General features: G+C 35.4%; 1 protein-coding gene across 1 annotated transcript in view; it reads left to right on the top strand.

The window, feature by feature from the left end:
• IFIH1 (interferon induced with helicase C domain 1) overlaps positions 1 to 26,249 on the top strand; it is a 55,692-nt gene that overhangs the window by 4,415 nt on the left and 25,028 nt on the right. The window contains exons 2-4 of the mRNA XM_004428259.3: positions 3,101 to 3,269; positions 7,869 to 8,015; positions 20,515 to 20,619. Of these exons, the coding sequence (XP_004428316.2) occupies positions 3,101 to 3,269; positions 7,869 to 8,015; positions 20,515 to 20,619 (421 nt within the window). The remainder of the gene's footprint in view (positions 1 to 3,100; positions 3,270 to 7,868; positions 8,016 to 20,514; positions 20,620 to 26,249) is intronic.

The following is a 26,249-nucleotide window of genomic DNA, read 5'->3' as shown; positions in this document are numbered from 1 at the left end:
ACATTTCCATACTGTCTTAATATCAATCTGAACAGCTGAAGAGAGGTGCATGTTTCAGCCCTGGCCAGTTCAAAGCATATACCTCTCACTTACATAGAAGAACCAGAGATACTAGGACCAGTGCAGCTAGAAACTGAGTCCAGTTCTCCCTACATGAAGTTGTGTACCTGAGTCAGTTTCCCTCAGCTCATCGTATGGTCAGGTAAACTAGGATGGATAAGAATTTGATTAGCAAGAAAAAGTACTAATGAGAAATTAGTTATGTCAATATGACAATACATATTCATTGGTAAGACATCAACTCTTTGTGGGGAACTAGTTCTTTGAAATTCTTTGTTTTTAACATGTGAGCTTTACTTCTTGATTTACTGGTACTGAGAATTTAGCTCTGCTGTATTAAAAAATCACTGTTATATTTAAATAGCTATCTCAGGTTGTAATGAGGGAGAGAAAACATTTTTTTATCAAACTTGACAATTGTGTTGGCAAGTCAGTGCTTAATGGAAAGATCACTGGTTTCTTCACTGATTTCTATTGGAAAGAAACCCCATAGGTCAAAGAATTTAGAATATGAAAACATTAAATTGTATTCTCCACAAATTCATATTTATTTTATATTCCATAAACTAGTTAACAATGTATCCATAGACATTTATGACTTCATATTCAGAGAAAACATTCAGTGGGGGAGGAACATGAGTGGGAATCATTATATGTCCTGTTGCGGTCTCAAGTCTAAATATTCACTTCTGAAGAATTTCAGTAATCGAGTTTATATATTGGGATCTAATATCTTTACTAGGCTTTAGGAGAACAGATTAAGTAAAAAAAAAATTGTGTGGTTGCTTCAAAGGGAATTGATGTACTTTCTAGCATCCAAACTGGGAAGATTTCTTAAAAATTCAATCTTGATAAAGTTGCTAAAATTGCACAAATATTATACATAGTTTCACATTCAAATAATGAAAATACTTGTAGGAAATAATGGCATGAGGATCCTCAAATGCCTGAACTCAATAAGGACAAAGCAAGTTGACAAATGTAATTCTACAGTAAAAATCAACTTAACTGATTAATAGTTGAAGAAAATTTAGTGGATATAATTATGCTTAGGTTTTTAATAAAAGTGTTCATTACAGTGCCTCACTTGTTCTTTTTAGAGAAATTCTTTCTGATTACTTCTGTCAGATGGATTTAAAGCTGATTAAAGGATGGCGTAATTAAGACAGAGAATAGTTGAGTTAAAAGAAGGAGCTCAAACCAGTCTTATTTAACATCTTTAGCAATTATTGCTTAAATTAGCAGATAATAATAAAGATGTCACAAACACCAGAGAAGACAAAGAATTTCCATTAGGAGATTAATGAAGTTAGAGAAAAGGTAGGAAATGAGCAAGAATCTGCTTAGAAAATGTTGTGGGGGAGATGGATTGAAATCATTTAAATTTTATTAAGTCAAGTAGTCATTTTAATCACTTTTTGCCAGAAAATGAATTTAAAATTGGAGACAATTATTAGCTATAATTATAGCTCAAAAGGCAGTATTCAGCCTCTGAAGCCAATTGCCTGGGATCAGATCCTACCTCTGCCATTTACTAACTTTATTGCCTTAGGGGGGTTGTTGGACTTCTCTGTGCCTTAGACTTCTGATCTGTAAAATGGGTTAATATTGGTACCTTCTTCAGGGTTTCTGGGTTAATATGTGCAAAGCCTTTATAATAACATTATTAACTAAGACTAATATATCCATTGGGTAGAAATCATGCTGTATATTCTTGTACTGAGTAGTGTCCACTTAGGAAAGGTAGTAGTAAAGGTAGGTGCTTTTCCTAGTCAACTATAATAATAGCTAACACTGAATTTGTGCCAGACGTTGTTCCAAAAATGCAAACAAATTTCTGACATTAAAAGGTTATGGGATATATTTATAGGACTAGAAAATGCACAAATTTTTAGAAAACAATTAATCTAGGTAAACAATCCAAATTATACATGTAGAAGATGGGCAAATGTTGAGAAGGACGTTTGAGAGTATATGTCAGTATTTCTCATCTAAGCTGCTGATTAGAATCATGAGATGCTTTAAAAAATAATTTCTGGTTTCCCAACTTAGACAAATCAGAATCTTTGGGGGTAGATCCTAGATACCAGTATTTTCTAAAGCTCCCCCAGGTGAGTCTAATGTGCAGCTAGGATGGAGAATTCCTGAATTTATTTTCAGTTGTCTCATTTGACACATGTAGAAACTGAGGCCCAGAGAGATGAAGTGGCTTGCCTAATGGCACAGCAAGCTGGTGATGTCCTGTCTAATTTCATTCTGGTATAAATGTGGCTTATATTAGTCTTTTCTCCAAATGTTTGGTGCTGTATTAAGAACTGAGGAGATGCACTGTGGTAATGATTACACAAGTGATCCACATTTCAAAAGACTTACTAGATTAAAAGAGAAATTAAGTAAAGGCTAAAGATTGTAATGAATGGATATAGAAATAATTTTGCCCCATACATGCAAAAAGGAGTATAGAAATAAATTTGTCTCATGATATTAAGTAAACACAAATTTAAGAAAAATTTGTTATAGCAATTATAATAGTGCAAATATTAAATAGGCAAGAATATAAATCTGTGATAGTAATTACTTATTCCATAATGGTCAGAGTAAAGAAAGAGGAGTCAAATAAGAAATGTTTGATTTTCCATTTATAGACTCCAGGGGTTAAAAGAAAAAAGCAAGCAAGCCCTAGAAATACAGAAAGAGATTGATGTAAATAGACATAGCATGGCTAGAAATTCAAGACACTTTCTTTGCACCCCTTGTTCTGAGTGGCAGGGGTAAAACGTTTATTTCCTAAGCGTCAGGTTTGAATATCTCAATAGCTTAAAAAAATGGTGCATATTTAAAAGGGGTCTGGCCCAGAGACTTTTTCCCCCTAGAATCCAGAATTGCTACGAGTGGCATTGCTGTTTTCTTTAGTATTTGAAAAATAAGCCTTTATTTATATTTAATGCTTAATTGCTCAACTTTTTTAAAGGCTAGTTTCTGTTTAAATTTCTTCAGGAGATGTTTGATTTTCTCTAATTCTACTTTTCTCTTAAAACAGATTGCTGCTGCAGCAAATAATGGAAATGAATCAGGTGTAAGAGAGCTGCTGAAAAGGATCGTGCAGAAAGAAAATTGGTTTTCTACATTTCTGACTGTTCTGAGTGAAACAGGAAACGATGCACTTGTCCAAGAGCTAACAGGCGCCAATGGCTTCGAAAGCAATGCAGGTATTTCTAATTCTGCTAAGGATGCGTTTGTATATTTCCCCTAGTGATTTACAGTTTAATGAAGGCCGTAGACACAATGCCAAACAGGAGGATATTTAGAATCAAAATTTCAAAACTGAAAGCAATTTGAGAGATCATCGATTTTATTCCCTTTACAAATGAGGAAACTGCTGCCTGGGAAAAAATTAACTTCCCGCAGATCTCAAAATTCAGCAGACTGGGCCAGAATATTGGCAGCTGACTCCTAGTTCAAAACTTTCCACTACTCATCTTATTTTAGAAACAAAGTAATTGCCTAAAATTTTTATCAAGATAATTTTAACATTGAATAGACACAAATAAACTGGAAGAAAATATGTTAATGGTTATTACAACTCTGCTGTATAGTCTTCTGGACATTTATATACATTTTTAAGGAATTTATTGAAAATTTGGTAAAAGGTCTGTAATTGCCAACATTCCTCAATATTACCTCCTGTGAGTTTTTTAAATTATTTAATTATAATAATAAAAGTAACATTCTGTAGCCCTTTCACATATATTATTTGTAAAGCTAATATGAACTGCCATCTTATGTTTCTTTTCAGAGTATATATCCTATGTTTTCAAAAATAGCATATGTAAGACAAATCGCAAGTTAATTGGTAATGAATGACTTAAATGAATTATAATCATTTCAAGCTTACTTCACTTCTATTCATTCAGTTCTTTGGTCAGTCAGTCATTCAGTTAACATGTAATGAGTGCCAACGTTACACCAGACACTATTCTAGGTGCTGGGGATATGGACTTAAATGAGACATCCAAAGTCCCTATTCTCATATACCACACTTTTTTTTTTTTTTTGTGAGGAAGATCGGCCCTGAGCTAACATCTGCCAATTCTCCTCTTTTTTTGCTGAGGAAGACGGGCCATGGGCTAACATCCATGCCCATCTTCCTCCACTTTCTATGGGACGCTGCCACAGCATGGCTTGCCAAGCGTTGTGTCAGTGCGTGCCCGGGATCTGAACCGGCAAACCCCGGGCCACCTCAGCGGAGCGGGCTCACCTAACTGCTTGCGCCACCAGGCTGGCCCCTATACCACACTTTCTAATGGAGTAAGATACATAGTAAACAATTTTCTAAGTTACATATGCAAAATAAAAACAGATAGTTCTAAATTATTAAACAGCATATTATGTTGCTATACTATACTCTATGAAATAGCTTAATTTTGCCCAGTAGTTAGAAATACACACACATCGATATATATATATATATATGGAGAGAGAGAGTCAAATATTTTTACTATGAGGTATTAAAAAACCCTGAAATATTATAAATTGGCATTAATGGACCTGTGTGCGAATGAACTATGGGGAGTGAATGTAATTAAGATGTTTGGACAAGGTCTTTTTACTTCACCCCAAAACAAAGGCTGTGTGGTGTTATATGTTCAAGCCCCCCACAAGTGAAAAGCTCAAGAGGCCTTGCAGTTCTCCCTTCTCTATGGAATTATTTAAGGATTTTCAGGGAGGGGGGGCTTACTCAGCCAAAGGTGGTCAATCTAGCTTTCAAAAGCCAGGCAGTAATTCCATGATCTGTCCACCAGCAGATTCCGAGGTTTCTACTGTTACTGCTTCTGTCTCCACAGCGAAGTGTAACTGTATAAAAAGTCCTTCTCGGTCAGAAGCATCTTTATTTTGCTTCACTTCTCTGGAGGGTGCATAGTGGTACCACTTGCTTCCAACATCAAGATTATGGTTTTTTTCGTTTATACATTGTGGCCCAGCCATTGTTTCCACAGCATAACTCTAATGCCAGTTTGCTCCGTCTGAAGGGACTTGCAGCCGAAGTTACATACTATGATGGGGCCAGATTTCACACACCTCAAGGATGAACTGGAGCCCAGTCCAGACCACACCCTCTCATGATGAGTTCCCCTTCATGACCTCATGGGACCGTTTCCATCCATGACAAACATTCTAGGACTTGAACTTCAAAGGGAAATGGCTACACTCTAGATTTTTTTGTTCCCTGGGAAATTTTGGCCTCAGTGTATCAAGGGATATTAGAAAGGGCAGCCTTTTCGATCACAAAAGATCTTGTCATATCCACCCCCCAAATAGAGGGTACCTACCCATTTTATAGTTGTGTACAGTGGAATACTTGTTTAGAAAGAGTCTAGAAGATCTGTTTCAAAGTGTCTTCTAGATTCTCCTGACAACATGTCTGGCCATATTTCTAAGATATCGTTAAGTTCCACTTTACAAGGTGCCTTGTTAGAAGTTTAATGTGATTTTTCAAATTATAATTCTTTGAACAATAGTAATCTAGATACAGTATATATAGTAAATCCCATCATACCTGTGTTATCACACACCTCATCACGTACATCCAGTAGTCAGATGCCTTCTCCTTTACTTTCCTTATTGTATGCCATAACTTTGTATTATGATTAGCCCTTTATGTGTGTGTTTCAGAATGGCTTAGGGACTAGTTTATCCAAATTCTCCCAGCCCATGCACACGTTTTGACTGGCCAAAGCCAAGCACTTTATAAACAGGGAAAGGCCTTCTGAAAAGAAAACAAGTGACACCAATTATCCACCACCCTTTTGTCCCTCCCTGATCCCATGGCAGGGTCCTCTCATAGTTGGGGCTCCTCCCTCATTCGACTAAAGTGGGTGATGATGGTTGTTGACTCCGATATGTAGGCTTTTCCGAGGGCAGGGAGCAGGAGCAGAGTAGAAAGGGGTCTCTTAGCTTCTTTTGAAGGTTGGATGGCAAATGCCAATCTCTGTCTGGGGCCCAGCGTTCTTATACTCTCTCACCACCCCTCCCAACAGTCGGGTTGCTCCTGACCAATTAATTCCAAATAAGTACAGTTTACTTCTCATTTCCTCAGAAAATCCAATCAGAGGAGTCAGGGGTACATCTTATTATGGGAATCTAAGCATTTTTCTGGCAGGCCTTGATGACCAGAACAAAGTTAGCTGTGATTATTCTTGTAGTTAAGAACTATGGACTGAATTGTGTCCCTCCCCTCACAAATTCATATGTTAAAGCTCTAACCCCCAATGTGACTATATCTGGAGATAATGTCCTTAGGAAGTAATTAAGGTTAAATGAAAGGTCAGAAGGGTGGGCCCTAATTGGATAACACTGTGGCCTTATAAGAAGATGGAGAGAGATCTCTGTCTCTCTCTCTCTCCACCATGTGAAGATGCAGAGAGAAGGTGGCCTTCTGCAACCTAAGGAGAGTGCTCTCACCAGACACCAACCTGCTGACATATTGATCTTGGACTTCCAATCTTTGGAACTATGAGAAAATAAATTTCTGTGCCATAAGCCACTCAGTCTATGGTATTTTGTTATGGTGACTGGAGCTGACTATACAGAAGAAGCCTAGACTCTGGATCCTGATGCTTGTTGGATCCTGGCTCCTTCACTTCCCTAGATGTGTGACTTTGGCCGGGTACTTGCCCTCCCAGCGCTGGTACCTCAGTTTACTCCTCTGTGAAATGAGGATAATAATATTACTTATTACCTAGGGTTATTTTGAGGATTAAATGATTTAAGATATGTAAAGTGCTCATATGGTAAGCACAAAATAAGTTGACCATTATGATTATAAGCCCCGAAAATAACTTAACATGTAGCTGCAAATATTGTCAAGTTGTCTTGTCCAAAGACAAAAGTCCAAAGTCATAACGGTTTTCTTCAGGAAATTCTCCAAACCCAGGACACATTTTCTCCTTATTCTTTAAGATAGACTAGTCCCAAATGATACTTGAGGAAATTTTCTTTATGACATCAGTCTTCCTTGACAGATTGTCACTTCACAAGGACAGAAATTCTTGTTTTCCTTTGTAACCCACATATGTCCTTAAGAAAACACTCAATCCGTGTTGGTTGAAGGAGGAAAGGCTGAAAGGGAGAAATGGAGGGATGGAGAAAGGAAGGGTGCAGAATATTTCATTGAATTGTAAAAAATCTCCAGAAACTCAGAATACATGAATTTCGGCTGACATTAAAGCATATGTACATCTTGTGTGGAACGCACAGCGAGGGAACAAAATGGCAAGAACACAAGCTAAAGAAAAACCATCACCAATTTGCATTTTCATTAATTCAGCCTTAAATGTGACTTTGTATCACTGAGTGGCTTCCTTCCTAAAGGTGAGGGTCAGAGAGGAAATCATCGCACTTTTCTTGTGATTAGCATAATACTTATCATATTGTCTTTTTAGATAAAATTTAATCATTACAAAAGAATTACTCACTGTGTCCATATTAAAAATAAAAATACTGTGTCAGAACAAAAAACATGTTCCAAGCTCTTCAAAATGTCAAAGTGTTGAAATATATTCAGGCAAATCTCTACTAGCGACCCCCACTTGATTTTCAAAATAACAATAACAGCAATTTATATCGTATAAAAACTTGCATTGCAATACAGTTTACATTCTGTTTAGAATTTCTAAGTATTTAAGTGTATTCAGGTAAATATCTATTAGGAACCCCCATTTTGTTGTCAAAATAAGAATAACAATTCTGTATACTGTATAAAAACTTGCACTGCACTATTGTTTACATTCTAATATTTTTATTCATAGAAACTGAGAATTTATTACAAGAAGATGGTCTGGAAGTTAAAGAGCCAGTGCTTCTAGCAACAGATCAGCCAAGTCCAGAGAAGGATGGCTGTGACATGGAGAATAATGCATTGGAATCGTCTTATGCAGATTCTTCTGTAGTTTCAGGTACTTGGAAAGTGTACATACTTCACATATGCTAATTGCTACTTCCAGAAAAATCAGTTGGTGCATTGATGACATCAGGATCTGTTAAACAGAGGGAAAAAATTGGGGCTTTCGGGTTTTGTGAACATTTTTATTAAAATAAATTTTCTAGAGTAGATTAAATTAAAATAATTCCTCTTTGTGGCTACAAATGTTTTCAAAAGTAATGCAGTATTAATATGTTATGAATATGAACACATTTGGTTCTAATTTTACTTTATAAGATATCCATGGTCCTTGTAATGTGATATCATAAGCATGCCCTATATTTCATGGTTGTCAAAGTACTTTCAAATACATTAATTAGTTTGACTCATCCAAAGGTCTAATTATTAAATAAGGCCACTACCTTTTCCCCTGTTTTCCACATTGGGGTGTCTCAGAGAGGTTCAGCTGGATTGTAGAGACCAAAACCAAGGCTGTAGAAAGGACGATGAATAGATGCTAAACTGGGCTTGGCTTGAATTGCAGTAATTAATTGATGTGCGAGCTAGATGCCGCCGCATCCACCCTTTTGATGTGAAACAGCCCTGAACAATCAAGCTGATTTATGTTCCCCTCTCTAATTTGCTCATAACAGGAGAATCCTCTCCTCTCCTCTCTCCCCAAAAGGGTCACATTCTGTTTTCTCAAGAGATACTTAGAGTCTGTGGTGTGCTAGTAAATGTTGAGCAAGTAGCTAGCTCTCTGGAGAAAAGAAAAAAAGCCCTGATTTGCCCAACTCCATGGTGTAACTACTCCCACTAAGGCTGATTTCAAGCCTCCAACGTAATGTCACTGAACACAAAGGTAGGAAGAGACGTGCACACTGTCATGTAGCATTTCCACCGTACAGATCCCACAGGCATAAATAGTCTCAACATCATAGATAATAGTAAAATCTAGTAAAATGATCAGGAAATGATGAGCTTTAAATATTTATTACCTTTGTTTTAATATAATTTATTTAATTGTAAGTTTATGTAATTTAATCATTTTATATGGCTGTGCTTAACAGCTGGCTCACAAAATTCCCGAAAATTTAACAGTTGGCTCTTGTGAGCCAGTATAAGCTGACTCCAGCACACCACTGCAAAGTTTACTGTTTTCTACTCAGAAAAGTAATACGTCTGCATTGCAGGAAATTTGCAAAACATGGAAACACACAAAGAAAAAGTCACCCATACTCCCCCAGCATAGATATATTACTCTTAACAAGCGGGTATGTATCCTTCAGGTCTTTTTATGTACCTGGCTGTTTATATGTAATGGCATTTCATTAGATACTCTTCTATAGCATGGTTTTTATAATTTTATTTATTTATTTATTTATTTATTTCCCTCAAAGCCCCAGTAGATAGTTGTATGTCATAGTTGCACATCCTTCTAGTTGCTGTATGTGGGACGTGGCCTCAGCATGGCCGGAGAAGCAGTGCGTCGGTGCGCACCCGGGATCTGAACCCAGGCCGCCCAGCAGCAGAGCGCACGCACTTAACCACTAAGCCACGGGGCCAGCCCTATAGCATGGTTTTTAAAGATTGAATAATAGTTTCATCCATTGGATGCATTATAATTGATGAACTAATTGTTGAACATTTAGGATGTTTCCAAATTTCTACAACGTGAATAATGCCACAACAACTCTGTGAATTTATGTCTCACTTTAATTCTTAAAAACATGTTACCTAATTGGAATTGCTGAATCAAATGATTTCTATAAATTTAATACATTTGATAATTAATATCAAATTTCGCTGCAGGAACTTGTACCAATTTCCATGTCCTCCAGCAGTGTAGGACAGTGCTTATTGCCCAGAAGTCTCTTCTACGAGAGTGGGTGATGTTATTTTCAAACTCTTCTAATTTGGCATTTTGTTACTTCAATTTGAATTTTTTGATTTCTAATGAAAAACATCTTTCACAAGTTCATTCCTTTTTGTTGTTAATTATCTATTTTTCCATTAGGGTATTTATATTCTTCTTGCTGGTTTATATGAACTACGTAAATATTTAGGATAACAATCTTTTGTCATGAATAGTACCAATATTTTTGATAGTTTGCCTGCTATTTGGCCTAGTTTATGGTGTTTGTTGTTTTTAAATGCAACGCTTCTGAAGCTTTGAAGCGCTTAGGAATCTAGCGGAGGAGGGGGTCTTGTTGAATTGCAGATTCTGATTCAGTAGGTCCTATGCGGGGCCTGAGCGTCTGCCTTTCTCACGTGCTCCCGGGCAATGCAGCTACTGCTGCTCCTGGCCCACACTTTAAGTAGCAAGGTTTAATGTGTAGAACAGCGAAGCTTTTAACCCTGAATTCTGGAGTTTTTTTTTTTTTTTTTTTCCAATTTGAGCAGCTATGCTTTCCTTCAGAAATCGTGATTCTATAGGAATGCCAAAATCTGCTAGCTGACTGTGGGGTTCTCACTTTTTAATAAACTTCCCTGGGGGACTACCTGACATCTCTGTGGGTTACCGGCTATTTTCTAAATCCACACTAGAAAGGACTGAAGACACGATGGAGGCTGGGAGATGATCCTGCATCTCCTACGAGGGTTTTTCATCGAAAGTTGCCAGACTAATGCGTCTTGTCGGCCTGTAGTTTATCTATCTATGGAGGATTCTCGGTCTCCAAGTGGACAAAATTAAAGGCAAAACTTTAAAAAATTTCTATTTTCCTACTATTTAATATAAAACTTAAAGCTGTATCTTGTGGAAAAAATAAAATCTAGATCTTAATAATGGCCTTAGGGGACAGAAAGGGTTTTTTTTCCCTCCTGGATTCCCTCCCTCCCTCCTTCTCTCCGTCCCTCGCTTCCTTTCTCTTCTTTCATTTACCACGTCTTTATCAAACTCCTATCCTATGCCAGGCATGTAGTGTTCAGTGCTCAGTACCGTAAATACAGGGGGTGGTGGGGGGGAAGCAAACAGAAATGACTTCTGCCCCCCGGCACTTTCAACTGTTGGGTGTGTCAGCCCAGTCACTATATAGCTGCACAGTAAGTGCTTTGTAATAGTCATACACTAAGTGCTATGAAAGACAAGTACAGACTATTAAAATATATAATAGTCTGAGAACGTGTGAGAGTACAGTAAGCTGTACAGTAATCTGAGGACTCCATCCAATTCACAGACTTTAATGATCTTCTAGTCTGTAAGATCCTTGTGATGTCTGGATTGCTTATGTGGATTTGGGAGCAGGTTAGTCCAATCCATTCTGGCCCTTTCCAGAGCAGTAACAAAGGGTAACTTATTTATGAAAACGTGGTGCCTTTGCTTTAGGGGTTAGACACTGCTACTGAGAGATGCTATGGATCATTCCAAGTGTCTGTTCGTTTTCTTGTTGCTCTTCAGAACTAAGAATTACTGATATAAGTAACTTGTAAATCACCATTAGCCCAAAGAAGTTATTGGAGTTCTTTTGATTGAAATTTTTGTTGCAAAATTTACTGTAGAAGAATTTTGCTTGCATAGGCATTCTTTGACAGAATTAACAGTCAAATGTGGAAGTATTCCATAGTCTCTAATATGCATTTGCATAATTTTGTTTTGTGTATCTTATTGATATTGATAATATATAACATTTATTTTGAATTCTAATATATTGGGTTAAGATTTCAAATACAGTTACCAAAGTGGCATTGAAAGAAACTTGTTACTTCAGCTGCACACATTCTGTAAATATGAATTTTCATATGCAGAAAGAAAAAAATGCGATTCAAATTATTTATAATTTTAAATTGACTTCTCTATTTTTTATTTCTGAACCAATTTCTAAAATATTTTTTTTAGTGCATGGTAGTCTTGGTGCACACAATGTTAATTATTTATAGTTTTAATGCAAAGATTCTTTATATACTGTTTTTCAGCCCATTTTACTCCTTAACACACCTGATGGGTGAGACACACTACCATTAATAACAGTGGCCCACCTTGAAACCACTTTTAATCACATCTCTCCTTCATCCTAGGAGTGCTATATCAGAATTCCCCAGTGGATAGTTCTGGAGAGTGAGTTCATCATGTCTCCACACTGGGGGCTCGTATTTCTTCTTTCTTCTTCCCTCCAAATGCTTCCTATTAAAAAAGTGGTTAATAATTAAGGTATACCAAAAAGATTTTTTATTTTACCTTTTTCCAGATTAGCACAATAATTTCTAAAGGGTATTTGAATAGTTCTCAGCACATTAGTAGGATTTTAATGCTGGATGTTATAGTTGTGCTTTCTGAAGTCACTGATGATTCTGTAACAAGAAAATATTGGAAAACTTCAGTATTTCTCTAGGACACACTTCCCTAGAAAACAAAAGAGGGACACAAAGCCCACATTCTTTTTCTTTTACTAAAAGTATTTTAATTATAGCAAATACTTAATTATATGGCTTATTTTAATTCTATGAGGTAAGTAAAATTGATTGTACAGTCGTTTTTAGTTGTCTGGCTGATGTTGCTTTGTCACAGTGAGTGAGTAGTTATTTTACACTGAACTTTTTATTATACTGCTTTAGGAATTAATGCTCTATAAGAAAATAAAAGTAAAGTAAATGAGATTCAAAATGAATAAAATTTATTGTATTTGGAATAAACTTACTTGGATGCAGAGTTCCACAGAAAATCCCCCGAACTTCATCATTGGATGTTGACATCTCCCTGTTGTGAAACTAGAAAATGCAAATACCACAGGTTGGCCAGCAGAGGGCGCTTTTACATTTATAAAGAAAACAGAATTTCGCAGTTCCAGTGTGGAGATTATAATGTAACAGTGTAGAGTGTGCCATGTGTGAATATGCAGTGCGCATGACTGTGAATGCATGTGTATATTTTGATTTATATATTCGTTCACGTGAAGATTTTAAAATTCCACCCCAGCTAATGAGCTTACCAACCTGCTTGTTTTCAGACTTTAATACCTTCTTTTTCATATTCCCCCATATGTTCCACTCCTGAGGTTTATCCGGTGACATTATGCTTTGGAATATATTGTGGATATATTTTGCATAGATCATGTTCTGTAGGAGGGGTTTAAACATTGACCTTTATAAAACAGCCTCCTTCTCCCTGGCCCAATCTGTTATAGCACTTTTGTTGTTGTTGTTTTGTTTTGCCTTTTTATAGACCAAAGTCCAATCTTAGATTTGGTCCATACTAATTTCTGTAAAAATGCTACAAAATTTATCCTTGCACTTGAGGACCAAAATAATGTTCTATAGCAGTAACCTCTAGAAATTTAGAGATTTTTAGAATCTCTAGAAGTAAATAGCATATAGCACTTGAGACCTTAGTGGGAAAGACAATTGATACAGCAGTGTACAATAATATTGTGAGAGAATCAGCCATACTATTACAGGATTGGTTTGAATGAAGATAGCTCTCTTTTACTTCTGTATTTTTCTAAATTTAGTTACGTTAATTATTGGGAACTAGAAATACTACTGAGGCAATCCAAAAGGCAAATACTAATTTGAGCTGAGAAAGAGAGAGAGAGAGATGCTGCTGCTGCTGCTGCTGCTATTGGTGTTTGTTAAAGGATAATATAGGTTTGTATTTTATTTGAAACCTACTAGGTCAGTTATATGCATAATAGTTCTACAATTGCACAGTCGTTCTAGGAGGGTTACTGTTCATATCTCAGGAATGAGAACATAGGTATTTTGGGGAAAGAAATCTCCCTGATATGCAGCTAAGATATGCTAGATGTGTCTTCATGCCATTCTTTTATGGCTACAAGCCTAAAGCTTTTTTAGCAGGGTTTTAACAAAGGTGATGATTCTAATTTTAATTTGATTATTAGACCTTACCTTCTCTATTTTGGCATGTGAATAAGGACTAGAAATCAGAGAATGAGTGGTCAGGTCATGTTATTGTATTGAGAGAATCAAGCACTGAGGTCTTGTCCTCACTCTCAAAGAGTTTATAATTATAATCCAGTTCAAGAAAATACATTACACGCCCTCAAAGAGAAAAAGTAATCTATCTATAGCAAAAGTGCAAGTATTAAAGAATGAAGAGAGAAGACTTGTGAAAGAAAGAAGACTTAGAGAAAGCTTACCAGAGGAAGAATATGAGACATTTCGTCTGAGCTTTGAAGGCCCTCTGTTGGATTTGTAAACAGAAGTGGCAGGCAGCATTTCAGCTTGCGTGAACACCACGAGCAAAAGTGCAGGTATAGGAACGTTCAAGAGAGTTTAGGCTGGAGGATGTGGATAACGGGGGAGGCGATGCATGTGTGAGGGGAAGAGCTGTGTGGGTAATCTCTGTACCTTCAGCTCAATTTTGCTGTGAACCTAAAACTACCCTGAAAAATAAAGTCTATAAAAATCAATCAAGTTATAATAAACACAGCAAAATTCTGTCAAAGATTTAGAGGTACAGCTTGATTAAGGGGAATATTTGTGGAGGAAAGTGGTAGGAGATAAGTCTTCTAAGATCAATGAGAGTTAATAGGTTTCTCTAACTATGACCTTTACAAATGCTTGTCCTAAGGTGAAAAAATGCTCTTAAAAATTTGTCATTCCTTGTTTGGACAATTATGAAATACTAGCACAATGCATGTGTGATTATCTCAGACAATGTTTGTAGGAAAGCCCTTCATTAGAGGAAGGTATCCATTGGGGTGCTGGAACTGGCTCAGAGCGGCTTGCAAGAGTCAAGTGTGCACATCTCTTCCCAACTCCACTCGGTGACATCACGCTGGGCACTTGAAATCAGCCGGGGTGGGAATAGTTACACCATGAAATTGGCACGATTTTCAATTGTGGCTTTTTTTCCCCCAAAGAGCTGACTGTTGAACATTCACCAGGGTACCCTTAAATGTATTGCTCCTTATACTTTCCTCAGGTCTGCTTAAGTCTGCTTGACTTGAATAGCTCTTCCTGAAGTGTGCCTACCAGCCAAAGAGGCTTCCAATTCATCTTCTGTCTTGTCATCCCTAAACCTTGTTACTGCCAACACTTACCTCCCATGTGGTCATCTGGCTTATCACTCGTAACTCATTCCACTCTAGGACTCTTTGCCTCTGTTACTGACTGGCAATGAATGAATGGGTCATTCTAGTGGGTATGGGTTATCCCTACAACCCTAGACTTTAATAACTATCTTTCTATATGAGACCCAGGTCCAAAGGCCAAACGGCATAGATGTTCCAATTTAAGCGAACATCATGGCACACAATTCAAATTTAATTCTGGCTGCAACATTTCAGCAGTATGAATTCTATAAACAGGAGCAGAGGAGCTCCATGGATAGCCATGTGGGCCTGTGGCTTTAGGAGAGATTTTTCTCTTTGGGGAACTCATTTCCTAGAAGCTTGGATCCAGGAGAGAATATGCAAGGTGGGTGGAGGTGGCTTGTCTCCATTCTGCCGGAACACATGTTCCCTGGCACAGAGAACAAAATCTGACAGACCAAAATGTGAGCGTGTGTGTGTGCATGCGCACGCACAAATCCATATACATAGAGCTGAAAATAAAAGTCATCTATTTCCTCTCAAAAAGGATTAAGTTATTTCAGAAGAAAAGGAAATTTGTATTATTAGTAGTAAGAAAGTAAGCACGCTTAGGAAGCCTATGCAGTCTTTATGTATGTGCCTATGCGTGCACACATGTTTGAAGTTTTAGGGGTAATCTTTGATATTCCAGGCTGTGGGGATTATGCAACTAGAGGGAAGATGGGCATAGCTAAAGAGGTAAAGTTAAAATGCCTCACGAGATCAGAGCTAGAATAAACATAAAATTACCGTGACAAGTGAAAGTAGACTATTTGTAGACCCTGTAAGCGCTCCCTCTCAGGAAAATGGAATCCGTTGGTTCCCTTCTTCTTTCTCAATAGGCACAAGGCCCGGCCCCGTGCACTGCTTCCTGCTGTAATGCAAAACCAGTTTCCCACAGAGAGAGTGAGGAAAAGGGATAGGAAAGGAGAAATATTCTGTGAAGTGAGAAATGCATCTAGGCTGAAAGTAGGAGGAATACTACCTGGCAGGAATAGAAGTAAGAACCAAGTCCTATCTTACCTGATAAAGCTTAGCTCTTAGGGTGAATAAACAATGTACTTCTCAACTAATTGTTATAATAGCATTTTCCAGCAGAGGGCACACTTTCCATTGGAATAAATCTAAAAAGGCCTTCAACAGAGAGGTTTTCATTTGAATTTTAACTTCAATATTTTTGGTTTCTAAATGGTTTAAAAATATTTTAAAGTATTTAAGGTTCCATAAGATGTTAAATATGAAATTTCTCAGATTTCAGTTAATATTTCTGTCTTATTAGTAAGATATTCAAGATGTGATTGCAAAAGGAGGCAGTTTTTTCCGTGGCTTATGGACTGGTCTTGGACACTTACTATCACTGTAAGCAAAGCTGTTCTTTTCTCGTGTTGTTTACAAAATTATTACAGAAAATCCTGTCTTTTGACTGGATGAGTATCGTTTTCCTTCATTCCAATAGGGTTTGATTTGAATAACTGCTTTTCTTCAACAATTAGAAATTTCCAGCATTTTCTAATCTGTTTCATAGCTAGCTTTGATATTTTCCCTAGAGGAAATAACACCTATATAAAAGTTAACTAAACTTATTATGTAACGTAACTCCAATATTCAAAGCTTCTTTAAGCAGCAACCTCACAAGAATTTAAGACTTGTTTCATTTCAAGATTTATTTCCTTGATCTAACAGAATCATTCCTGCAATAAATGAGAAAGTAGAAACTACAACCCATATTTAAAAAATGTTTAAAAGGTTAAGTCACTTATTGGCAGTGGCTGAACTCAGATCTGGAGACTGATCTGTTTGACTCTATAGCACATGTTCTTTTCACGGCGACACCCTGCCTCCAACTGACTCTATTCTATCTGATCTATTTTAAAATCATAGACACATGACTTTATTCATTAGGACATAAGTCCGGTTTGACACACTGTGAAAAGTACAAAGAATGAAGCAAGATAATCCTATAAGACCAATTGCAGGAATTCTTGGCTTATAAACTCAATAAGTTGGTTTAATTTTGGCATCACATAAGCACTTTCTTGATCTGGCTTTTTAGTGTGTGTGTGTGTGTAACGTGATTTTTTTAAGTGAACACAGGAAGAAAATCTCACGGAAGACATTCTCAATGTATAAAAGAGACAATATATTTTCTTCTATTATTAAAGTTATTTCCTTTAGTATTTCTATTTCTATGAAATCAAAAAAATATATCAAATGTGTAAGGATTTGCTGCCTAGGAAACAAAATTATTTTTGTGTTGAGAAATTGGAGAATTATATATCCATAAAATGACAAAGAAATAGACCTCTATATGTTCACTTTCATTTTCATAACGATCTCTAGCAGAATTATTGCAATTAATTTTGTCCAACAAAGATAGCATTGTTTCTCTTTTGTGTGCAGAAAAAAAGTTTCAGTGTAAGTGTGTATGTTTAAATGTAAAGTAAACGAAAGTCTATTGATGAAATCAGAAATGTTAGCAAAATAAAACAATCTCTCCAACTTTTTTTCTTGGAAAGATAAGCTGTTTCAAGATTGATAGAAAATTTGACATTACTGTGAATATGTCTATATGCTTAAAAAAAACCTTTCATTTCACTTAACACTATGGATACTGGATTGCCTGTTTACAAAGCTTCACACAGGTCATCAGCCATGTGTGCTGTTGAGTAAAAAACACTGGAATACTGGACTTGAATTCAGAAAATGGAGACTCCCAGCTCTTTCTCATTCTAGCTGTGTGATATGGATAAACCATTTAACCTCTCTGAGCCTTGGTTTCTCACTTATAAAACTATGATGATAATGGATCTTTACCACATAGGATGTGGACAGATTAAAATATAATTTACATTATATCTGTGAAAACACTGAGCTCAGTGTCTTTCTGACACATTGCATATTTATTTGTTAGATCAAAATAATCCAGATAATAAATTTAATTAATAATGCCCTATTTTGGGTAACCACTTTAATATTCATAAATTATTCGTGCACATTGCATTAAATAATTCCCTGAACCTTATGTATGTTGGAACAAAGCTTGGGAAAAATCTTGGCTTTACATATGCATGAAGTAGATTTAAGATTATGGCTTAACTGCTAGTGATTAGAAAATAAAATGAAAATCAAATATAATTTCCATTTTTATTACACTTAGTGGGAAACTTAGAGATACAGTGTAAGATTTTAGATATTTGTTAGTATTTTTTAGTATTTTTGGTATTATCTTCAGTTCTCAATTCTACATTTAGAACAATAAATGAAAAGCATGTCAAAATTTACTTTTTTGCCTCAAAAAGCTTGGCCTGTATTTCTAGATCTAGAATTATCCTTGCAATGACATTTTCCCCATCTCATTTTACACCTTGCCCTTTCCTTACGAATCATATTCTCCTTTCATCAGTACATCTGCCCAAAACGCTCTTCTACTTGACAGTTCTATCCCACACTCGCCACTGAGCTTCTAACAAGGCTTACCTCTGGGAATTGCAAAGTGCCATATTTAAAATCTCTCAGTGAGTTATGCAGGTTTTCCTGTGTGATCATAAGGGATTCCTCAAATCTGAGTTTTACAGCTAATCTATGACAACTGATAAGCACAGTATTTTCACATTAGTGTATTTATGTTGTGCTAATATACTTAAACAGAATGTATGTCCATTGAGAATTTTTCTACAAATTTCTTATCAGCTTTCTTTTAACTTTTAAGAAAGATATCTTACATATTTGATTGGCATTGGCTGTAGTTCCATTATATTTCCCAAGCCACATAGGCTTATCCAAGTTGGAAGGGAAATATCGTAGATGTCACAGATACTCAAGGGAATACTAGTCGGCCATAAAAAGGAACAAATTTCTGATATAAATAATAACATGGATGCATCTCAAACGGCTTATGCTAAGTTAAAGAAGGCAAACATACAGGCTACATATTGCAGTAATCCATTTATATGACATTCTGGAAAAGATAAAACTATGGGAACAGAAACCAAATCATTGAATACCAGGGGAAAGCAGGAGGAAGTTGACTAATAGGGGCTTCGGAGGACTTTTGGTATGATGGAAAAATCTTGATTGTGATGGTGCTTACAAAACTGTATACGTTCATCAAACTTGTCAAACTATACACCTAAAAAGAGTGATTTTTATGGTATATAAATTATACCTCAATATACCTGACTTAAGAAATATATCTAGTTAAAGAAAGAGAAGATAGCTGTAGTTTTAAAGAGTGATATATTGTCTCTTTTCAGAGAAGTTTTATTGATAACATGCTGTGTGTCTGTTTTTCACCCGTTTCTATTTCCAGCCCTAAATGTGTGACACTCAGACTAACTTTAAATAGATAAAGACTACTTTAATATACTTTATTTAGTGCCTTTGGCAGCTTTAGCAAGAAATAATAGTTATCTAAAAAATATAAGTATTATGAAATGTTATTAATGGTAAGAAGAACATTGTTGAATGAAACTCTTGCCCTAGTAATACACCAACTACTTGAATTTTATTTTATTTTGCAATCACGAGCAATTAAGCTAAAGTGCTAAGAGGTTGTTGTGCCTCATATTACTTAATGATTATCAAATCCTATGAGATAAATTGTACCAGCCCCATTTTAAATAAGAAGTTAGGCACAGAGCAACATTAACAGCAAATTTCACAAGTCCTTCTGATTCCAAAGCCGACATTTGTAACCATCCCTTATTTATTTTTACCAGTTTAGCAATAGTTCTGATCCTTGAGGATGGGATTGTATAAGTCCTTGGAAAAAAACTGTAAGGAGAGAAGTCTTCCCTTGAGGGAAAGATTTTCAAAAGGAATTGATACTGAGTACTGAAAACAGAAAATCGGGAACTACAAGTAAAGGTGTGCCCTTGGCACTCATATTAACTGTAACTTTTTGATGGAAGCTTAATTTAATTATAATAAGGAAAAAAAAATTAATTCCAACCTCGCATAAGCTTCTAGTACAGTTGCAATGCCAGGCTTTAATGATTTTTTTTTTAGCAAATTCTTTATGAGATTTTAAGTTATGTTTATCACTGAACTGCTATTTTCATAACTAATCAGTAAATCCATGTACTTTATTATTATTATTTTTTTTGCTTTGTTTATTCCCTACCAACTAACTCAATGGTTTCTATATTATGCTTTTTGTTTAAATGACATTATCAAGCCTCGATCTTCTTTTTTTGGACAAAATTTACATATAGGGAGACGATAAAAGTCAAAATCCTCACAAATTTGCATTAGCTCTCATACTGGGCGTATGCTCCTTTAAGTAGGTATGTGTATTTGGTTCACTACCCGGCAGCTGCTCATCCATAGTGGAGTTTTTAAATGTAGCTTGCCAGAAACTCTTACCTTTTCTTCATAATTGTCTGGGTGTGCCTTCCCCACTTGCATTGAACTGTATGTACTGTGTGCTGTAGAGGTGTGCAGTTAAAATACGTTTATTCTCAGAAATATTTTAAAAATATTTTAAAATGTTTTCCTTTGCAGAATCAGACACAAGTTTGGCAGAAGGAAGTGTCAGCTGCTTAGATGAAAGTCTTGGACATAACAGCAACATGGGCAGTGATTCAGGCACCATGGGAAGTGATTCAGGTACTGCCTAACTGTTGTGTAAACCTTAAAAAGTGTGAAATAAGACACCATATAGTGGAAAGCATGGGGGCTGTTCATACCCTCCCTAATGTATTTATGCAATTAAAGCAATTCTTTTCTACAGTTGAAGTAGTTTTGGAACTTTGCCATTCACTTTTCTTTAAAAGTACAACTTACAAAAGTCTTAGAATCAAGCTCTCTAATTTTGATCCAGTACATATCTTTTTGGTCTGGCATATGCCATATTCCATAGAATCATGTCATCTATTTTATTTATGAGATCTATTTCAATTAATCTGACTGCTTTTAAATTCTGTATCCTATTTGGTACATTTATTTCCAAACCCTCATTTCTTAATTAAAATACATTTTAAATAAAAAATTAATGCTATCAATAAGATGAGTGTGACTCTGCAGATAACTGCAAATGACAAAAGTCCTTTTTAAAATGAATAACTAGAAATTACACATATAGTTAAAAGAGTTCCAATATGGAGAAATATCTCTTACATAGGAGTAGAGTTTGCAAAATATTTCCATCACTAAATGAGAACTTTACTAGGTGTTTCCACATTGCTCTTCACATTAGTTGAATATTCCACCAGCAGTAAATGAGAGTACCTCTTCCCAATCCCCACATTTCAGCAGTACTTCGTATTATCAGATTTCCTAACTTTTGTTGGTCTGATTGATTTCAAATCTCTTCTTTCTGTTCTTTGAATGTGCATTTCCATTATTATTACTAAGCTAAAATGTTAACACCTTTTAAGAATGGGTGATGGGTCCTTGGATGTCTGTTATACGCCTTTCTATATTTGTCTGTATGTTTAAAATATTTCATAATTAAAATTAATGAATCACAAACAAAAAAATATGTTTGCAACATGGCCAGCTAAGAAGCAGTAGAAAACTGGCAAATTAAGAAACAAATTACTTTCTTCTTTGTTTGTTCTGTGATTGAGTTGTAGAAAACACTTAAAAAATATTGTGTGCTTCAGGTTATCCTGCACCGTCAGAAGAATTAGAGAAATTTAGATCTACGATAGGCCTAAAGGAGCAAAATATTTTACATAAAGATGATCATCTGCCCTAAAAGCTTTCCAAATTGGAGTGTACCACCTCTTTTATTTAAATGTCTTTTTTCCACAAAAATGCTCCTAAATCCCTTAGAACAAGTTGGTTTGAGGAAACAATTCACCAAATGTCAGTCATAACTTTAATTTTAATTAAAAAGGGTTAATTCATTTTCTGTTTAATTTAGTCAGTGTTTATTAAGTTCTTGACATGTGTTTATTTCTGTGGATTGTATTTGTTTTTTCTATGCTTGTTATACAATTGTTAAATTTAATCATTAACATTTTTATTAAATGCTATTGATGCTAGAACTCAAAATGTACTCTAGCTAATATTTAACATTTTTATGGGTTGCTTTAAGCTTCTGGACCTCATCCTAATTTTTGTTTGTCTAAGTAAGGGCTTTTCAATAATATTCATTCATTCAATAAATATTTAATGGACATCCTCTATGTGCAGGGCATTTTGTCTATTTAGAGCTGTTAGCAAATGTAACTATTTACTGATTTTCAGTCCTCAATGTGTCATGAAAGACATGATAAATCTAAACGCAACCTACTTTTAAAGAGCAAATACATGTTCAAAGGCAAATACATTTGAAGACAAACACAGTTTCAAAGGGCACCCATTGACGTTCTAGATGGGGTCAGTGCTTAGGAACAAAGAATTACTTTGCATAGTGAGTAGTAAAATTCTGAAATTATAAAATGCTGAAATTCCTTTCCCTCAGGTACATGATATAGGATGAAGTAGAAATCAAACCAAAAAAACATTTAGATAAATTGTGAATTGTTAAACACGTATTGAATCACTGAAAAGCATTACAGTGTTTGGGATTGTATTTTAACCTTTGAGGTTGACATGAAAGGGACTTTATTCCACTTGTCCTTTGTCCACCTTCAAGGATTTAACATATGAGCCATAAAGATCATGGACATGACCCAATACCATAACATTATGTTCCTTTGTGGAAGTATTGAGCCTTTGTAAAATAGACTTAGTGGTACTTGCATAGTTTAAATATTCTGATTATACCATGGAAGGCTTTTTTGTTTTTCTGTTTCTCATTTTCAGAGAGATATACTGCTTCTCACAAAGTGGCAATATTCTTGGCAATACACATTGACCTGATATGTAGAAAGCGTTTTCTTACTATTTTGAGGTAATACCTATTAATATTTGTCCAGCTGGAATGGTGTATTTTTTCGTGATTACATACTATAGGTAAAGGAATACTTTGTCGCTTTCAAACACATGCAGTGACAGACCTTTTCTCTCCAAGAATAACTCAGCTGTCAAAATCAATGTGAGAATGAAATTTGCCACATGGTGTAGTTCCAATAGAATGTTATTATTTAAGCCCTATTTGATTTCAGTTTTTGACCATTTATATGATACAGTATAATTTTAAGTTCTTGAATCAATATTTGTTGTAGAGGAAGAGCACAATGTTATTCAAAACCTGTGCATATTTTAAATATCATTTTCATTATTGCATTTGATTGATTTAGCTTTTCAAAGAGAGCCAAAAAGAAACAAACAACAAACAAACAAAACCCAAACATTTTTTTTTTCATAAAGGAAATTGGCTCCTGGCTCATTGACATCAGCCCAGTTCTCTCCTTCTGGTGACAGAGAAGAGAAAATTCTCTTCTCATTGCTTATGTGGATAAATTCTTCCATCCCTATGTCAGAGGATGTGATAAGGCAAGAATCAGGCTGAATATTTAGCACTCACCCAGTTCTTTTTCTTTGGATGCTGTTCTCACAATGAATCCAACTTTAATTTTTTCCATATTCACTCTGTGCTTCTCTTTTAAACTTGGGGCTACCCATCAAGTTTCCTAGACTTGACTTGAAAATATGGAAGATAATTTACCTATCTATCTAACAGCCAGATATTTTTAGTGGCAGCAATATAATGCCCTAGACTCTGAAGTCCTTGAGGACAAGGATGAATTCTTGGGAGGACATGGCATATAGGCACCCAGTAAATAGTTATTGCAGAATGAATTAGTGATACTTAACTAGTTAAGTAGCAGTAAAACATCATGAATTTGGTTCTAGAATTAAATTTTGAACACGATAGCCCTTTCAACATTCTAACTCTTCTTAAATTTATTAATACAATAACTATGTAATGTGCATAAGTGATATTGATGTTTTACTCGTTTGACTTTGTTTTAGATTCCTGGGAAAGAGACTTAGAAAATTGCTCTCAATTTCTCTTTTTATTTTTTTTCTTTTACCCAAGGATATAGCAGTAAGCATGAAAAGCAGAAGAAGAAAATTATTATTTTAAAAAGTACATGCAACTGTTATGAGGAAAGCAGGACCTTATTTTTATTTTTTAAATCTATGAAAAATGTACCTAGAGTGAAGTTAAACAAAGAGAATTTGCTAATAACTTTTAACAAACTTCCTAGATCAAGTAGCAACTTAGCAAAAGTAAATTCCTGGATCTTGGTGTTAAACACAATTTAAAATACATCTTCCTTTGCAATTATTATGGCTCTTTTGGAAAAGTTAGGTGATAAATTCTCCTAATATAGGTGGCATATTAGGATTTTTTTATTGGCTTCATAATAGTTTATAATATTGTTAAATTTCAGTTGTACATTATTATTTGTCAGTCACCATATATATGTGCCCCTTTACCCCTTATGCCCACCCCCAACCCCCTTCCCCTCTGGTGACCTCTAATCTGTTCTCTTTGTCCATGTGTTTGTTTATCTTCCACATATGAGTGAAATCATACAGTGTTTGTCTTTATCTGTCTGGCTTATTTCACTTAACATAATACCCTCAAGGTCCATCCATGTTGTTGCAAATGGGACAATTTTGTCTGTTTTATGGCTGAATATTATTCCATTGTATATATATACCACATCTTCTTTATCCATTCATCAGTCGACGGGCACTTGGGTTGCTTATAGGTGGAATATTAGGATTTTGATAATCTATAAAAGCCAGTTAAGAGAGAAGTAACGATATTCTTAAATAAATTTGAACCTTACATAAATAAAATAGAAGATGAATTATTATAATTGCTGTAGAGTTCAAAACAAGCATGGAAAGAAAACTTGTAAATGTATGTTTTTAAGTGCTGATGATCTTCAATGAGTTTTTCCTGAAAATCTTATTAAATGAATCAGCAGCTGATTTAATGATAACTTAAATGTATTGCATCTCTGCTTAGTCATCCATATGGAAGGCAAATTTCCTGCCAGGTTAGTAGATGACTCTTACTAAGTGGTATTTGGTGTGAATTTTCCTACCTGTTCTGATAGTACTATCACAACAAGTTAAAACCCAGTTAAATAGAATCATCCAGTTGCTGAAATGGGACCATCAGCAACTTTTTTGAAGTTAATGGGATTATGTTAGTTTAGTTTTATTGCAATCAGTGATAAGAGAAAGAACACTTACTTCATGTGTAATGAAATACTGATAAGTGCTGTCATTCCATTTTTTCTTGTGGTTACATAAATCATAAGATGGGCTTTTAAATTGTTATAATATTTATTTTACTGCATTCCACATGATAAGTTATACATTTTTAGATCTTTTCCCCTGGGCTAATATAGATAAATATGGCCACTTCTAAACAAAATATATTTAAACCAAGATATATTATAATGATTTTATTCTAATGTTCATAAAATTAATGTATGTTAGTACTTACTTTGTCAGTATTATTTTAAATATAGAAATCTATGTTAATTGGAAATGTTTTTAATCTATTGTGCTTTGAGTTTCAGGAAAATATGAATATGTGGATATATACGTATAAGGAAGTGATAAAGATCACAATTCACAACTAAATGGCAAAATTAGTCACAGTTCAGTTTAAACCAACAAAATTGTTTTTCATCTTTCAATGAAAACCTGCCAATTAAAGGCTAGCATGGGAGGAGTTTTTCCCCTCTCTCTAAATATTGCTTCTGGTTAATCTGGTTGCCTCAAATGGCAAAAATGAGACTTTTTTGGGTCATTTTTAGATGTTTGAGATAGATAGAAAGATAGATACATAGACAGACAGACAGACAGATATGCTTTTTGGTATTTGTTTGTCTGACAGAGTTTTTCAAATGAAGGAAAGTAGCATCAGCTATAATATCTTTGCCATAAAAAGTAAGAGAGAATACAGATCAAGGAGGACTAATGATTCTTCCTTTCCCAGTTCCTCTTGACATGTAGGTGGAAGGGCTAAGAGAAACAAGTAGGGCATAATGGCTCAACAAAGGAATGGAAAGTCTGATGTATTAAGAACCATTAACTGCCAATCCTGCACCACAGCCATTTCTGTGATCTCCCCTTGGCTTTGCCCACTCTGTGAAGTCTCCCTCATGTTGCCCCCTCTCAGTCTTCTATCCTATTAATTCACTCCCTCTGCACCCTCATGCCCCAGGCTGCTTCCATGATAGACCACCTGAGTTGTATCCAGCAAATGCAAACGGAGAGCTGACACCCATTTGGTGCGGAAAATAGAAAATGGATTGGTTTGGACCACACATGAAAAGGAATTTAAACCACAAGAGGCCTGTGTAGAGTTT

The sequence above is a fragment of the Ceratotherium simum genome, chromosome 9 (genome assembly GCF_057802395.1).
Source record: "Ceratotherium simum simum isolate JZ-2026a chromosome 9, ASM5780239v1, whole genome shotgun sequence".
NCBI classification, from domain to species: Eukaryota; Metazoa; Chordata; class Mammalia; order Perissodactyla; family Rhinocerotidae; genus Ceratotherium; species Ceratotherium simum.
The sequence above is the reverse complement of the archived record's forward strand: the minus strand, read 5'-3'. Positions and strand labels throughout refer to the sequence as shown.